General features: G+C 38.6%; 1 protein-coding gene across 8 annotated transcripts in view; it reads right to left on the bottom strand.

The window, feature by feature from the left end:
• The window catches only part of rapgef6 (Rap guanine nucleotide exchange factor (GEF) 6), a 130794-nt gene that overhangs the window by 84607 nt on the left and 29746 nt on the right, over positions 1-16441 (bottom strand). For all 8 annotated transcript variants that reach the window (XM_054754989.1, XM_054754994.1, XM_054754991.1 and 5 more), the window contains one exon: positions 8172-8241. In XM_054754989.1, coding sequence (XP_054610964.1) covers positions 8172-8241 — 70 coding nt within the window. The remainder of the gene's footprint in view (positions 1-8171; positions 8242-16441) is intronic.

Below are 16441 nucleotides of genomic sequence, written 5' to 3'. Positions count from 1 at the left end.
GCCTGTCACAATAACAATTTTTGGTTGTGTACTACAAATTATCGTCGATAATCAAGGTTATCGACACCATTTTTTGAGACAATTTTTTAATTGTCATGAGAGGTGTGATTCACATATGAACCACCAGACGGTACTCAAGTATACTGTACCTGTGTGAGACACATTAGCTTGACACAGAAGTTGCCTGTACGTATGTTGTTTAAAATTGATGCCATACAACCGTATTAAATGGTTGCATTTCTTTTGCAATGTAGGGAGCGACACTGTGTGTGAACGTGCACCTTTTTGCACTGTGTTGTTTATATTTGCTGACCCAAACCCCTCAGTAAGCGTTGACTGTCAGGACAAAGGCTCCACTGCCCGGGGCACCTCATCTGTAGTTTTTTTTTCCTAGTTGAGAAAACTGTCCGTGTGGGTCATCGGTGTTCATGCGCTCACCTTGTTCATTCTGTTTCCAACCGAAACATTCCCACACTGGGGCTTTCAGATGTGGCATTTGCCTCAGAAAACATCGCTTCTGTGCCTTCATTCATGCTAGCGTATGCTACCTCACGAAACTAACAGTTAACCCCCTGTATCCACTCACTAGTAGCCCCGCCTCCACAAAGAGGCTGAATAAGATGAGGGCACAGACAGATGCAGAGTGAACCCTCTTGTCACATGAAACACACGCATACATGCACATGTCAATTTATCAAGGGCGTCATAATTTTCGACCTGTTTTTTATTTAGCGTTTGATTTAACAATTTATCGATTATCGTGACAGGCCTACATACAGTAGAACACCTGTTTACAACCTTCTAAATATGCTTTTTAACATTATTAAGCCATATAGACATAAGGTAATATCCCTATAGTCACCTTTACATGTGTATAATCCAATATAGTAGATACGTATAAGACAAAATGAAACATATAAGACATAAGCAAGACATAATACCAGTGTTGACAGATCTGCTTCTTAGAAGCAACTTATTTTATGGTAAGTTCCCTGTTGTTTGGGGCTCGTTTTCAGAGAGCTAATCTCTGAAATCAATCTCTTGAAAAATGAAAGGATGCAACTTTGCTCCTATTTTTAGTAAAGCAACACATGTAGATATGCTAAGAAGTTATATATATTTCAAGAAAAAACTGCATCTCAGCTTTGTCATATAGGTGAAAAAGCCTATTATTAGTATCAACTTCATTATTAGCTTTTTTCCCCCCCATTTTTGATGTTGTTTTTTTTTTCCAAATATTTCAAATTTGTTATTAAATCATCTTCAGACATTTTCTTCTCATATTATGACTTAAAAAAACATTTTTCTTTAATATCTAAACAATACTGTATCTTACTAAAATTGCATTATTTTTCCTCATACTAGATGTTTATACTTTTATACTTATACAATTTTTTTGTCATTACAATACAACTTTTTTCTTTCTTTCTTTTTTTCCCCCATTTCTGCTGTTTTTGGTTTTAATTTTGCAACTATTTCAACTACTTGTAAATTTTCTTCTTGTAATTATGATTTCATTCCCATGACATTCTGACTTAACATTATAACTTTTTCCACAACCTAATTTTCCAAAAATGTCAACTTTATTCGTTGTTTGGTTAGTCATAATATTATGACTTTAAAAAACGTCCTTTGTCTTTAATATTTCAACTTTATGCTACTAATGTAACATTATTTTTCCTCATAATGTCAAGAGTTTTTTTTTATGGCGCCTCATTTTAATACACATTTTTTGTCTTAATATTTTCACTTTATTCACATGAAATTACAGCTGTATTTGTTTTTAATTGTCCAACTATTTCAGCTTTCTTCATCTAACTTTTCTTCTCACAATGTAAAGTTTATTCCAATAACATTATATAACATTATAACTTTTTTCCGCAACCTAATTTTGCAAAGATTTCAACTTCATTGTTTTGTTTCTCCTAATATTCCGACTTTAATAAGAACTCGCATGTTTTAACACACTCCACAGCAAGGACGAAGTGGAAGAGTATGGAGGAGTGTAGCGTGCAGAAGGTTACGTGTTGGAGGGAAATTGTAACGCACGCCCCACACATGCACGCACACAGTTTAGTTTCAAGTGTGAAAATTGTAAATGGTTCATGGTGTTATATTTGTAAATAAATTGTTATTTTGATGTAAAACAACCCTTTTTTGTGTTGTTTAGATATTTGAGCTGTCACAAAAGCAAAAAAACTCGTGAAAAATGAAAGTTATGCTTGAAATGTACCTTTTCACAAAAAGCTGTTCTTCTCTCTTTTCTAGTCAGGAGCTGATATTTTCCTGAAACTTACCTACTGTATGTTCTACTGCTGGTAACTAAAGAAAAAGGTAGAAACAAACTGATTTTTTTTCTGATGAAGGACGGCAGTCTAATCTTTCTTTTGGTAGGTTCCATGTTTACATAGCCATAGAACACAATATTCTGTGTGCCTTGAAAAAAATCGTCTAAAATGGCCGGTACTGAAGGGGTTCACTTTTTGGCTGGGATGGAATGAGTTAGTACAGTTAGTATGAGTTAGTAACTCTGTGTTGATAAAATGATGGTATTTTTCTTCATAATATTACATTATCCTCAAAAAAAACTTTTTCCCGTTATATTACAACTGTTTTCTTTTAATATTTTGACTTTATTCTTGTAATTTTAGAACTTTTTCCACAACTCAATTTTCCAAAAATTACAACTTAATTCATTGTTGGTTTGTTTTCTCATATCATGACTCCAAAAAAAGAATTCTTGAATATTTCAACTTTATTCTACTAGAATGACATTTTTCCTCATAACATTATAATGTTAGTAGTATTCTCGTAAAATTCAGACTTTTTCTTGTTAGATTACAGCTTTTTTTCTCTTAATATTTTGGCTTTATTCTTGTAAAACTACTTTTTTTAAACTCCATTTTATTTTTAGTTTTCTTGTTAAATTCTATTTTTACAATGTGCAGCCACGGGTCCCAAATGGCCCCCGGGCCGCACTTTGGACACCCCTGCATTAACCTGTGAAAATACTGCAACTTGATGATGATGATAATGCTGATACTACGTTAAATATGCACATATCCAGCCATTTGTCTCTGACTGACTGAGTACAGAATGTCTTCTGAATGCCGTAATTTGTATTTTACTTCATGTAATCATTTTTATGCTTGAAAATGCTTCATTTACACAAAAAATACTCAACATATGCTTAAAGGTGCATATTACTGACTACCAATAAGGCGTAGTCAACCACAAAACAGCATGATTTATTCATTCATACCGTATATTTTTGGAAAACAGTAATAAAGTGAAGCCGAGTGAAGTGGTGAGCAACGACTGTACTACAATGGTAGTACCATGGTACTTCAATGGGAGCCTGGCTAGAAAGGACAGCACTAAAAGGGTTCCAGTGTTGGGGGTGCAAAAAAAAAAAAAAGGCCAACTCCTCTGATTTTAACGAGGCTCATGAGACAAACAGACGGTCTGGAGATAATACACTTGTGTGGGTCGGTCAGGGGGAGGGGAGGTTGTGGCGGCGGCGGCGGGGGAAGGGACGGATGTTAAATGTGACCTTATGACAGGCTTTCTTTCTCACTGCCTCGCTCTGACATGCATGGAATCAATGCATCACATGACCAGCAGCACTGGTAGCAGCCGTCAAGGCCGCAATGTGACCACACTTCCTGTTTCCTCATGCACTCAACTTGATATGCACACAAATAAGTCAAGCTCAAGGCGATGATGTAAAGATATGACATTAGCGACACACACACATGTGCACACGCACGCAATGTCTGTGAACGTCACCCCTGTGCTGACATGACTGCACTGCCCCCCATGGCGCTCCCATGGCGCTCATTAGCTGATTGGGCACTTTTGCGCGTGGACTTTCTCTTCTACTCGCTGCAATTGCGCGTTTGTCTCAGACAACACTCAAACATTCACCCTTTCAGCAATGAAACTGCGACTTCTGCAGATTCAGATGGAACGTACCATTGTGGCGGGGCAGCAGGGGGCCCAGCAGCCACAGCGGCTCAAAAGATCGAAACGAGAAAATACAATCCCTCCGAAAAAAGACCTACCAAAAGGCAATGTTTTTGTTTGTTTTTTTACACTAAGTAACTAGCTAGCTAGCCAGCTAACAAACAGCTTATGTTACATCAGCGCCGACCAAAGTGCGTCTCTTTTAAAAAAATTTTTTATTGACATTATTATTATTCCAAAAATAAAGTCAAAATGTTAAGACAAACAAGTCATATTGCAATGAGAAAAAAATGTACAAGAATAAACTTGCAAAGTTGAACTTTTCACTATGTGGCCCTCAGTGGAACCTTGGACTTGCACTCCAAATCATTATTAACGCTTAAAAAATGAACTTGTTCTATACGACTCACAAGAAGTTAGGGATATTTCAGATACATTTCAGGAAGAACCTAAAATGTACTACTTTATAAACTTTTTAATTGGAGTTTCTCTAATTCTGAATGCACACGTCTAACATGTTCAATACTTAAAGGGATAGTTTGGATTTTTCAACAGTGACGTGTAAAGTAAATTAATGAGATTTACCTTTAATACTGGAAAAAGTTTTTGAGGTACCCCTGTGCAATGTTCCCTCCAATTTTTCAAGTATATAAGCATACACAAAAACGACCTGAGCATTCCTTGGACCTCTGTGAGCGGCATCAGACGTGCACACTGTAGTATCGCAAAACCTGAGTATGTTCAAAACCTGAGAACTGAGAACTTCGATTCTGTTATACTTAGTGTTTGAGTGGTTTCAAACAGACGGCAGGGAGGATTTCACAATGTAGCTTTCTTTATATATATATATATATATATATATATATCTATCTCAGACAAAATAAGCTATGGTCTCATACAATTAACCATCTGAATCTTGTAGAAAACCCCTAGTTTATTATTTTATTTTCAATTTAGTATCTTGTTTACCGTTTATAGTTAAATATGTATACTTTAATTTCCTTATTTGACTTTCACTTTCTGTTTTAAAGCAGCCAGTTGTGGCACTATTTCATCCTGAAAATGTACCTGAAATTGATGCCATGTTTGTTGTTATGTTTACTTGTGTCTATATTAAAATAAAATAAAATAAACTCACAACCGACCTTTCGGTGTAACACTTCCTGAATGCGGTACGTCCGGCCATCAAAATAAAAGCACGGCAGTAAAACATGCACACGCATTCAGTCCACACTTTTCACTCAGAAAACTGGCTTGCTACTTCGGCTTTGCAGCATGTTTTATGCTAACCTGCCATAAACAGCGGCATGTACCATGTAACGCACTGTTAATAAATTGATGGGCTGTGGTCGTAAATGCGTGCAAACAGGATCTTATCATTGGCTGGACAGTGCTCATCATTGTGTTATATGTTCTGCTTGTTGTTGTTTTCTGGCACTCACTCTGTTGCATTGCAAAATACTACAGAATTAATTTATTAATTTTATTTCATTTACAGTTCAGGTTGGATTGTTTTGCAGAGAGCTCAAGAGGAGTGCGCAATTGCGCACGCGCACAGCTTAGAGGGAACTTTGCCTCACAAAAAGTCAGGGATATGCACAACTGTTATGTTTGAGAACAGCAAGTTGTGCGTTAAAGGGATAGTTGGGATTTTTTTACATCCCCATCAACAGCGTACTACATCAACAGTGACAGTTACCCTCCAAACTTGGTCCCATGTGTCCAGTTCTGTCCGGATTTCCGTGACAAGGAACGTATTTCCGCTTAGTTCCTGGGTCATTTAAGTGAAGAGTTTAGCTTCTCAAAACAATATGCATTCAAAAGATTAATACATTTACATCCTAGAAATGCGTCCTTGAAAAAAATCAGACCTCACAAATCGCCTCACAAATTTGTCTCTTGCCATATCTCTGCACACTAGCGCCTCTCCTTTCTTGAGTATGCGATGACGCTTGCATCTTTTTCCGCGACGGAGCGGAACTGTCTTGTTTGCCTGTGCGTTCCACAGTGGGAGAAGATGCGAGCGTCTTCCTCACATACACACAAACGGAGAGGCGACAGTGCGCAGGGATACAGCGGGAGACAAATGTAACTCCGAGCGATTTGTGATTTTTATGACGCAAATGTATTACTCTTTTGAACGCATATTGTTTTGAGAGGCCAAACGCTTTACTTTTTTTCTCTTTTTTTTCTTCTTTTGTTTCTTTTTTTTCTTTTCCTTTCTTTTTTCTTTCCTTTTCCCCCCCTTTTTCCCCCCAAACTCTTTACTTAAATGACCCAGCAAATAAGCCAAACTGTGGTGTGCCCCAGGGCTCCATCCTTGTGCCTACCTTATTTTCACTATACATGCAACCATTAGGACCAATCATCTCCAGACACAATATCCATTTTCATTTTTATGGCGATGATGTACAGCTCTACCTACCAGTAATGCTCAGTGACAAGAACGCACTAGATCCCCTCCATAGCTGCCTACGTGACATCAAACAATGGCTGCCTGAGAATTTCCTTCATTTAGATGAAGGAAAAACGGAGTACATTGTTTTTACCCCCGATTCACCGCACAGTGAACCCAATTTTAACACTCCCACCCCTCTTTTTGCTCCTACCGTTAAAAACCTTGGTGTGTTTTTTGACAACAGTCGAAAGTTCGATAAGCAAATTAGTTCTGTGGTCAGAGCAAGTTGACCCCCTGAGGTTCTTGGCAAAGGTAAAAGCCCTTTTATCAAGAACAGATCTTGAAAAAGCGATTCATGCTTTCATCAGCTCGAGGCTTGATTATAGTAATGCCCTCTACACTGGACTAAATCAGTCCCTCCTCCACAGGCTCCAGTTGGTACAAAACGCAGCTGCTCGCCTCCTTACTAATGCTCCAAAATACTCCCATATCACTCCAGTTCTCCGTTCTCTCCATTGGCTCCCGGTACAGTCTAGAATCAATTTTGAAGTCCTTTTATTTGCGTTCAAGGCCATTAATACTTGGCTGAGCTTTTAACTGTCCGTCACCACTCCAGGGCCCTGCGCTGTTCTCAACACACAACATTAGAAGTCCGGAGGATGAAATACAAAAATTTGGGGGGATCGCGCATTTGCCCCCACACTTTAGAACTCCCTTCCACCTGCGCTAAGATCTATTACAGCATTATCAGTTTTTAAATCTCATTTAAAAATTCATTTATTCAGACTGGCTTTTGACACATGATGATTGTATGTATTTTAGTTGTGATTCTGTGCGTGTATTTTTATTTTGTTTTAGTTGTTCTTTTTCGATCTTACCCTGTTCTTATTTGCTATTTCCTGTTTTTACTCTTGTGAAGCACCTCGGGCACCATTGGGATGTTGTAGGGTGCCATACAAATAAACTTTGATTTGATTTTGGTTTATAAGTCACTGTTGATGTTGTACACTGCTTGCGGGGATGTCTAAAAATCTGAGCTATCCCTTTATCAACCTGCTGTTCTCTGACATAACAGTTGTGCATATCCCTGACTTTTGGTGAGTAGTATATACTGTACACACAGTGGTACCTCAAATTTTTCCAGTATTAAATGTAAAGCCAATTAATTTACTCCAGACACCCCAAAATATGAAGAAAAAGACATTTGATAAAGAATAATTATAGTTTTACATGCAGAAAACAATGCAAAAATAATTATAAATGACAAAAGGATGAAGCTTATTTTTGATGTAGACTTCCTGTACATCCTGGCGAGATTGAATTCAATAGCGTTTCTCACCTTCTTTATCAAATTGCTGGCACTCGTTACTTTCTCTGGCCCCATGGTGGGTTATTTAGCATTCGCACCCGATAAAAAATGAGTGAGTTAGTTAGTGAGTCAGCACCGCGTAGGTTACTTTGGGCTCTAGATTTCGCAGAACGATACAGTACAGCGTGAATGGACTAGTCTGTGACGTGCAATGTTGTACAAAACCCAAGACCAAATTTTGACAAAAAATTTGGGACAAGAACCCAATCATAGAAAAACTGAGGTTTGACTGGAATGAGTTTAACTTTTAGCAAAAAAACAGCCTCCCTCCAATTATCGCTAAATGAATGTAATTGCAATATGATGTCATTGCAGCCTTTATGTTTATGGTAAGCAACCCTTTCATTCCACTTTAATACAATCAGACATGTAAGCTGATAAAGCTGATCCCGGACCAGCATCTCCAGGAAGAGCTGTCAGGAAAGCAGATGCGCTTACCACAATCATTTCTGACGGCTCCAACGTGATGCATTCACAGCCTCGCCGGCCCCCCAGCTGCTTGCCGAAACTGAGGGAGAGAGAGAGGAACAAAAACGAATGGGGGTCAAACATTGGGGATTAATAACAGTGCCACTGTGCAGAGTGCTGGTCATGAAAATAATAGCACAGGAAACACGGCCGGGGTGCGCGTTTGGACACAATTTCACCCTTTTTGTGCGTTAGGAGTCGAAGCGTTACATCGTGGGGAGTCCTGGTTTTTCACATGGATGTATGTCACATAACACGGTGACACTAATGGTGACGCTTTTTCCAGCGAGGGCTGTTATTTTTTTTCAAATATTTAATATTTCTTCTTAAATAATGTTCATTAATGCTCTTCTCCTGATATAACATTATTCTCATAATATTTTCACTTTATTCTTATATTTTCACCTCATTCACATACTTTCAATTTTCCCCCAACCTAAATTTCAAAAAATGGTAACTGCAATAATTCGCGCCACAGGTGATCAGCGTTGAAAGGCATTTATCAGCATATGGCGATCACATGCTTTTTCATGGAAAATCGGCCAATTTTGATCAGTGCCGACCGATCGGAACATCCCTACTTTATTCCGCCGAGTTGAGCACCCACGGCCCCCCGCCGGGCGGCGGGTTAAGTCAGGGGTGGGTTCCGAAAGACTGGGGGTGCCGGAGGGGCCAACTTTCTTCTTGTAAATTTCTTCTCGTAATTCTGACTTTATTTCCACAATATTTTGACTTTATTCTCATTACATTATAACTTTTTCTGGGGGGGTTTACATTTTTGCTGTTGTTTTTTTTGTTTTCTTGTTAGATTATATTTTTAGAATGGGGGCGACAAATGGCCCCAGTGTCACACTTTGGACACTCCTGCACAAGCACCAGTGTTATGCAACCACTACATGTTAGCAGCAGTTTCTCTGACACACACACACACACACACACACACAATGCCACCCTTCGTCTGCTTTGTCTGATAAGACGGAGGTATGGAGGGTGGGGGAGCAGCTGACCAATGCGGGTCCTTTCTGTTTGTCACATGGCCCTTCCTTGCCGGGTCACGCAGAGTGCACGTTAGGGGACGTGCAGTACACGTTCACACACGCTCAAGTTCCCAGCATGCTAACAGAACCCACATGTGGGACCCTGACAACCTTCCAAAGATACTATTCTGAATGACTAGCCCCCAACGACAACCATAATAATGATGATATAGATGACAGCCACAGTGTATCCCACCAGACATCTTGCACTGGATGAGAGCACTAATCTTGTGGGGAAGGTGATCAATTACAATTTCATTAACTGACAAGCAATGAAAAAGATGTCATGTGGGTCACATGAGGGAAATGTGAGTTACCATTTCCTTGTGGGGGTTTTTTCACATGACTGTAAATGATGTTTGTGGCGCCCCCTATGGGTTGTGTTGAAAATACTTTGGAAGACATGCTGGCATACAAATAATACACACATTCTCAACACTTCATCATCTTTAGACGAATCAATTTGCTAAGTAAATAAGACCATTTGCTTGATGGTGGCCATGTATTTTTAAACAATCGCTCAAATTGTGCACACGTGTGCTTGTCGGTCTCCTAAAGGTGTGTGACAAATTTCCTGATGATTGGGCTAAACACCTTATAGCAGGGGTGTCTACATTGTGCGGCTGTTTTTTGTTTTGTTTTATTTTTATTTTATTTAACTTATTTAAAGAATGCGTCTGTGTAGGCTCTCAGTCGTACAGGAGTTGTCCATCGAGGAAGAATATATATATTTAAAGAATATATTTTAACAAGAAAACTAAAGCACACGCACACACGACAGCAGCAAAAATAAAAGCAATCAGTTATTTTAAAATCAGTTAATTTTACAGGAAGAATGCCAAAATATTTACAAAAACAGAGCTGTAAGAAGAACAATTTTTAATTTTACGAGAATAACGCAAATATTATGAGGGAAAAAAAATGCAGAAGTTGAAATATGTCATTTTTGAAAGTCGTAATATGAGAAGCAAAATAAAATAAAGTTGTTATTTTTGGAATATTAGGTTGGAGAAAGAGTTATATCATGGGAATAAAGTCAAAATAATACAGGAATAAAGTCATGACATTATGGGAAGATAATTTGCAAGAAAGAGTTGCAAAAAAACCAACACAAAAAAAACACACGAAAACAGCTGTAATTTTAGCAAAATAAAATCAAAATATGAAAAGAAAAAAATTACGAGAATAAACTCATAATATGAGGAGGAAAAATATCAATTTGGTAACAGAGTTGAAATATCAAAGAAAAAATTTTTTTTTTTTTAAATATTATGAAAACAAAGCTGTAAAAAAAATGATTTTATGAAAATAATGCAAATATTATGAAGAGAATAACTCACTTTCAGTAGCATGAAGTTGAAATACAAAAGTATCATTTTTGAAGTCAGAGTATGAGAAACAAAATAAAATAAAGTTGTCATTTTTGGAAAATTAGGTTGAGGAAAAAGTGATAATATTATGGGAATTAAGTTAGAAAATTTTGGGTCATTATATTATGGAAAGAAAATTTCCCAATGGAAAGCTGAAATTGGAACAAAATTTGGAGAAAAACAGCAGAAATGGAAACAATAGTTCTGATTTTAGAAAAATAAAGTCAAAATATGAAGAGGAAAAAAAGTTGAGACAATAAGCTCGTAATTTTAGTTAAGGTGTAATTTTAAGAAAATTAGGTTGTGGAAAAAGATTGGCAATAAAGTCATATTATGAAAAAAAAATGATAAAGTTGATTTAAGAAAAAAGTCAAAATATTTGGAAAATGTAATAAAAAAATCAAAAATGGGGATAAAAAAAGCAAAGAGTAAAGTTGATGTTAACGGGCTTTTTTAATGGGCTTTTTCACCTATATGACAACGCTGAAATAAAATATATATAACTTCTTAGCATATCTACATGTGTTGCTGTACAAAATATCAAAGTGACAAAGTTGCATCCTTTCATTTTTTACTATGTGACCCTCGCTGGGAAAACCTCTGGACACGCTTGCACTAAAGTTACAGTGGGTGTTTTGTAGAGCGGTGTGAGAAATTTCAGGTTAATCTGGCTTACAGGGTTTAACAACAGCGCTGTGTGGTGTATCAAAATAACAGCACTTGCGACATGCACATTTTCACCCTTGTGTGTCTCACACTTCAGGCGTTACACGCCTCTATCCATGTCGGAACGCGGGGACAAGCGCAAAACAATAAATAAACACGGCGCGGGAAATAGCAGCAAAAAGTGTGCGCAGGATTCCCTGACAACAGATTGCGGAGACATGCACATCGCTCCCTTAGGCGCTCTAGCGACTCAGCATTGTTTGTTTGGGGGTGGAAGCAAAGCGGCTGCTTTTAATTATGGACGTGTGCTGAGCTGGGGGAGCAGCCAACTTTCACTCTCATGGCGTCTCTGTCCGATTACGAGCTGACACTTTTCCCTCTCGCTTCGCCTCTTCACAGACGCCGAGAAGGGGATAAATGAACATTTAAGGTTACTTTTAATGTCAATGAAGACGTGATGACATGAGACAAAGACACGATGCGGCGGCGAGATCCACACGGACACCACCTTCCTGTTTTGCTATGAGTCATTTCTTGAATTCAATAGTGTCAAGTCTCTGCATTTCTTATTGATCACGGCTGCAAAATCAGCCACCATGGAGCCCAAAAAGTTACAAGTGTCTGCATTTTGACAAGAAGGTGAGAAACACTACTGAATTCATGAAATAACTCGTAGCAAAACAGGAAGGTGGTGTCCGTGTGGATCTCGCCGCCACATCATATCTTTGTCTCAAGTCATCACGTCTTCAATGACAGTAAAAGTAACCTTAATTTAAATTAATTAAAGAACCTTACATTTTATGCATGTAAAACTATCATTGTGCAACTATAAAAACGTGTTTTGTGTTAGCGTTTTTTAGACTTGTAGCGTAACTGCGTGGTTTGGAAAGAACTACACAGTCAGCCACTGTGATGGAGCTGACCTCCGCTTCCTGCTTCCATAGGTTAGCAAGTTTATAGGAGGCTAACATGGACACTCAGTGAGAAAAATGCATTAAGAACACAGTTGGACGCACATAAGACGCGCACCATATTGTACGTTAACTGGAAAATGTATGCAAACCGAGGCAACATTTTGGTGTAAATTTTCAACTTTAACCAAAAAACACACAACAGAGGTTCCACTGTACACAAAATAATCCAAAAGTCAAAACCCAAAGCACACTCAGTCACCCGGAAGTACATTCATGTGCATAAGAAAGATGAATCACTTCGCTCCTCAAGTACATTCATGTGCATAAGAAAGATGAATCACTTCGCTCCTCAAGTATATTCATGTGCATAAGAAAGATGAATCACTTCGCTCCTCTTGCAAATAAATAATGACACCCACCATCCTGAAGAAGTTCAGAAGGACCGTGAGAAGTTTCTTAGGCCCCTGTCCACATGGGAAAGCTCCTGAGATTTTTTTTTCTGCCGAGTTGAATGATGGCGACCGGGTGGCGGTGGGTCGGTGACGTCATCGTTTTCATGTTGGCTGTCTACACGAAAACGACAAGCCTGCGTTTTGAGATTTTCCCACTCTGGAAGCTGTTTTCAGAAAATATCGTTTAAGGGTACTCAGAAAGCCGTTTTCGTGTGGATAAGAGGCTGAAACCATAAAATACTTTGCTGTTTTGACCTGAAAATGTTTCCGTGTCGATAGCCCCTTAAAAAGGCAGCACAAGGCAACAAGGAGTCCCACCCAGCATGAATGAAAAGTATGTTGTTTTTTTTTTTTTAAAGAACGCTGAAAACTTTTGCCAGAATCGTGCAGAGCCGACTCAGCGAAAGTATCTGCTTCTCCCCCCCCCCCATTCAAGGACTGTAGTAAAAAGCCCTGTCCCACTCTATTTATTTTAGCACCAGTTATATTTACCAAGGGTCAAATCCGTTAAAGCGCTGAGACAAAACTGCACCGTCGCGTTACAAGTTCCTTTGGGGACGCGTGCTCGTCAAATGTGACATTTGAGGAATGCCCCTGAAGGTGTCATGTGTGAGGAAGAACCTCCACCAGAAATGGACCTGCTGGGCAAACACACATGTGCGCTGCCATCCAATGAGATGCACACATTGAAGAACGGAAGCAAAAATACGCTGACCACCCAGGAGCGGCGCGAAGCCTTCCCCAGCCACGCTTGCAGTCTGTTGGACTCAGGACTTCTCCGCCAGCCCTTAGCCTGGGAGGTGAAGGCGGCTGGTGACAGATGTTTCCACACTCCAGTGAGGCGAGACGCTGGGCCCGCTGTCAGCGCCACCCGAGCCTGCCAAGACTGTCGGCTCGGCCGGCGAGCGAACGTGTGTGTGTGTTTGCGTGACAGATTGGAGCAGGGAAGGATAAAAAACACAACTTACGCCACGGATAAAAAAAGCAGGACTCTTAAGTCTTCAAGTACATCTACATTTTTGATGCATACCTTTACCATATTGCTACCGTGTGTCATAGTATCACACACTACAGCCAATCTGATTTGGTCCACACTCTCCAAATACTGAAGGTTCCCAGCCAGCCAGTGAGCAAGTCTAAGTTTCAGTGCAGTGCAGTCCTCCACAGATGGTCTATGCCAGGGGTGTTCAAAGTGCGGCCCAGGGGCCTTTTGCGACCCGCAGCAGTTTTTTTTTTTTTTTTTTTAATTGTCCAGCAGCACATGCTAAAAATTTATAATTTTTTTTTTTTATAACAATAACGTTTAAAAATTGAAGGAAAAAAGTCGTATTGTAACAATTTTACGAGAACAAGTTGTAATATGAGAAACAAACACAACTAAATAAAGTTGGCATTTTTGGAAAATTAGGTTGGGGAAAAGTTATAATAATATGGGAATTATCATAATATTACGAGAAGAAAATTATAATAAAAAAAATTAAAATAATAAAATAAAGTTGTAAAAAGTGACAAAAAACAGCTGAAATGGAAAAAAAACAGCAATTTTATGAGAACACAGTCAAAATATTAAGAGAAAAAAGGCGCATTCTAATGAGAAAAAAGCCGCAATTTTACGAGAATAAACTCATATTGTGAGTAAAAATAAAGTCATTTTAGTAGCACAGAGTTGAAATATTTTGAATATTTTTTTTATAAGTCGTAAAATTATGAGAAACAAAGAAAACAAAATAAAGTTGTCATTATTGGAAAATTAGGTTGGGGAAAAAGTGAAAGATAATATTATGGGAATAAAGTCATAATACAATAGAGCTGGGTGATACGGACCAAAAGTCCAAGTCAAATATACGCGTGAAGTCATTATAATAAAATGAATAAAATCATATAAATAGCCGCTAAAATAAAATAGTCCATTCTCTTTTTGAAATATTGAAATAATATTGAAAAAGTTAACTATAATCATCAATCGTCTTTATAAGAAACCTCTAGCTAAGGCTGGGCAATAAATCAATATTTAATTTAAGCACAATGTCAAAACCAACCATATCGTTGATATCGATATAGACTGGATTTGCGCTGTATCTCCCTCATCCCTGCATGCAGGAGGAGGTAGGAACTGCAGAGCAGAAATTTGGCGGCTCCAGTCGAAGCGACAGCGTCTGTGGTGGAAGAATTAGTCAGCAAGGAATAAGCGGTAGCTCAGTAATGTGTCGGTACTTTCAATTCAGACCATAAAAAATATTTTTCACCATATTAAAACTTGGCACAGCAAAAACTCCAATACGAGGAATGTGTGGCACTCCGGGTACGCCTTCATATTTTGTTCTTAAGTGGAGGATTTGAGCATAGCTAAAGGTTTGTTATAAAAATGATTATATTTGACTTTTTCTGTATTTATTTCAAAGAGAATGTCCTATATTATTTTAGAGGCTATTTTTGGATAAGATTATTTTATGTGCATCTTGAATGAAGTATTTATTAAAAAAAACAACAACTTGACACGCATATTTGGCTTTGATTTTGTCTAAACTAACTTTGCTTAAGAAATAGCGGGATGTATAGTATATCGTATATCGATATTCAACCTAAATATATTGGGATGACTTTTGGTCAATATCGCCCAGCCCTACCTGCAGCTATGCTCAAATCCTCAGCACAAAAGAACAACATATGAAATAAAGTGCCCCGTTTAAGAGGAGATTTTTAAATGTCAGCAGCAACTCAAAAATACTTTACTTTGAAGGGTATTATTTTTAAAGCGTCTATTGACGTCTTTTGCTTTTTTTTCCCGGGAGCTACAGATCAAAGTCTTATTCATCTTATGTGTGAATTTCTGACTTGTAGGCAATGTATTTCTGTCCCAGTAGGGGGCAACAGTTCTTTTCCTCCAACCGGCAGCGACAGATTCGATGAAGAAGATGGATTGTGGGTTGAGAGATGAAAATGGCGAAAAACATGCAGAAATCGAGCGCAGACAAAAAATACAGGGCGCTAACACTGTCACAGAGCTTGTCTGGCGGTGGATCTGCCTTTAGTAGTGACGCAAACGCGAAAGATCGAGTTGACATGGGTGATGTAAGTGACGTAGACACAAATGCAGTTGACAATGGCAGCCGAAGCTACAAGCTAGTGGTTAGCCTTGCTGAGCCATGTGGTGCGACACCGGAGCCTGACACTGAAAGCAGTTCAGAGTCAGGTGACTCAGAACCCGACACTGATTTTTCTGACGAGTGGCTGGATCGGTCTGGATCGGTCAGCAGCAGGGATTCATCTCCACATCCAGCAGACCCCACCATCACTCTGCTTGAATTTGCTTCGCTGCAGAAAAAGCTTGTTTTCTCTGTTTTTTGGTCTAAATCAGGTGTTTTTGCTGAAACTACCCTAGGTTCTACCACCAATACCTAAAGACCCAAAAACGCTAGAAACAAACTTTTTTTTCTGATGAAAGAAGAGAGTCTAAAGTTTCTTTAGATAGTTTCAATCTTTATGTAGTCCTGAAACTCAATATTCGGTGGGTCTTGCTCAAAAACTGGCAGTATGGAGCTCTCTGTTCTGAACATTATTGGCAGTCAATGGTTTAATTACGTTTATAAACTTAATTCTTAGTTTGTTAATTTAAAATTGGCCATCCCTTCAGCAAAATAAACAAATTTTAATATTTTATCTTGGCTAGCGCCTCTCAAAACCTAGACAGTGTAGTAATTACACCCGGACTCACCTCAAACCTCCACCTTTCATCTTGTAGTTAGGGCTACTTGTTGACCTTATCACACATCGTTCTTCCATCACATGTTCTGACACACT

The sequence above is a fragment of the Dunckerocampus dactyliophorus genome, chromosome 16 (assembly GCF_027744805.1).
Source record: "Dunckerocampus dactyliophorus isolate RoL2022-P2 chromosome 16, RoL_Ddac_1.1, whole genome shotgun sequence".
In the NCBI taxonomy this organism is placed as follows: Eukaryota; Metazoa; Chordata; class Actinopteri; order Syngnathiformes; family Syngnathidae; genus Dunckerocampus; species Dunckerocampus dactyliophorus.
Note: the sequence above shows the minus strand (reverse complement) of the source record. Positions and strands in the feature narration are given on the sequence as shown.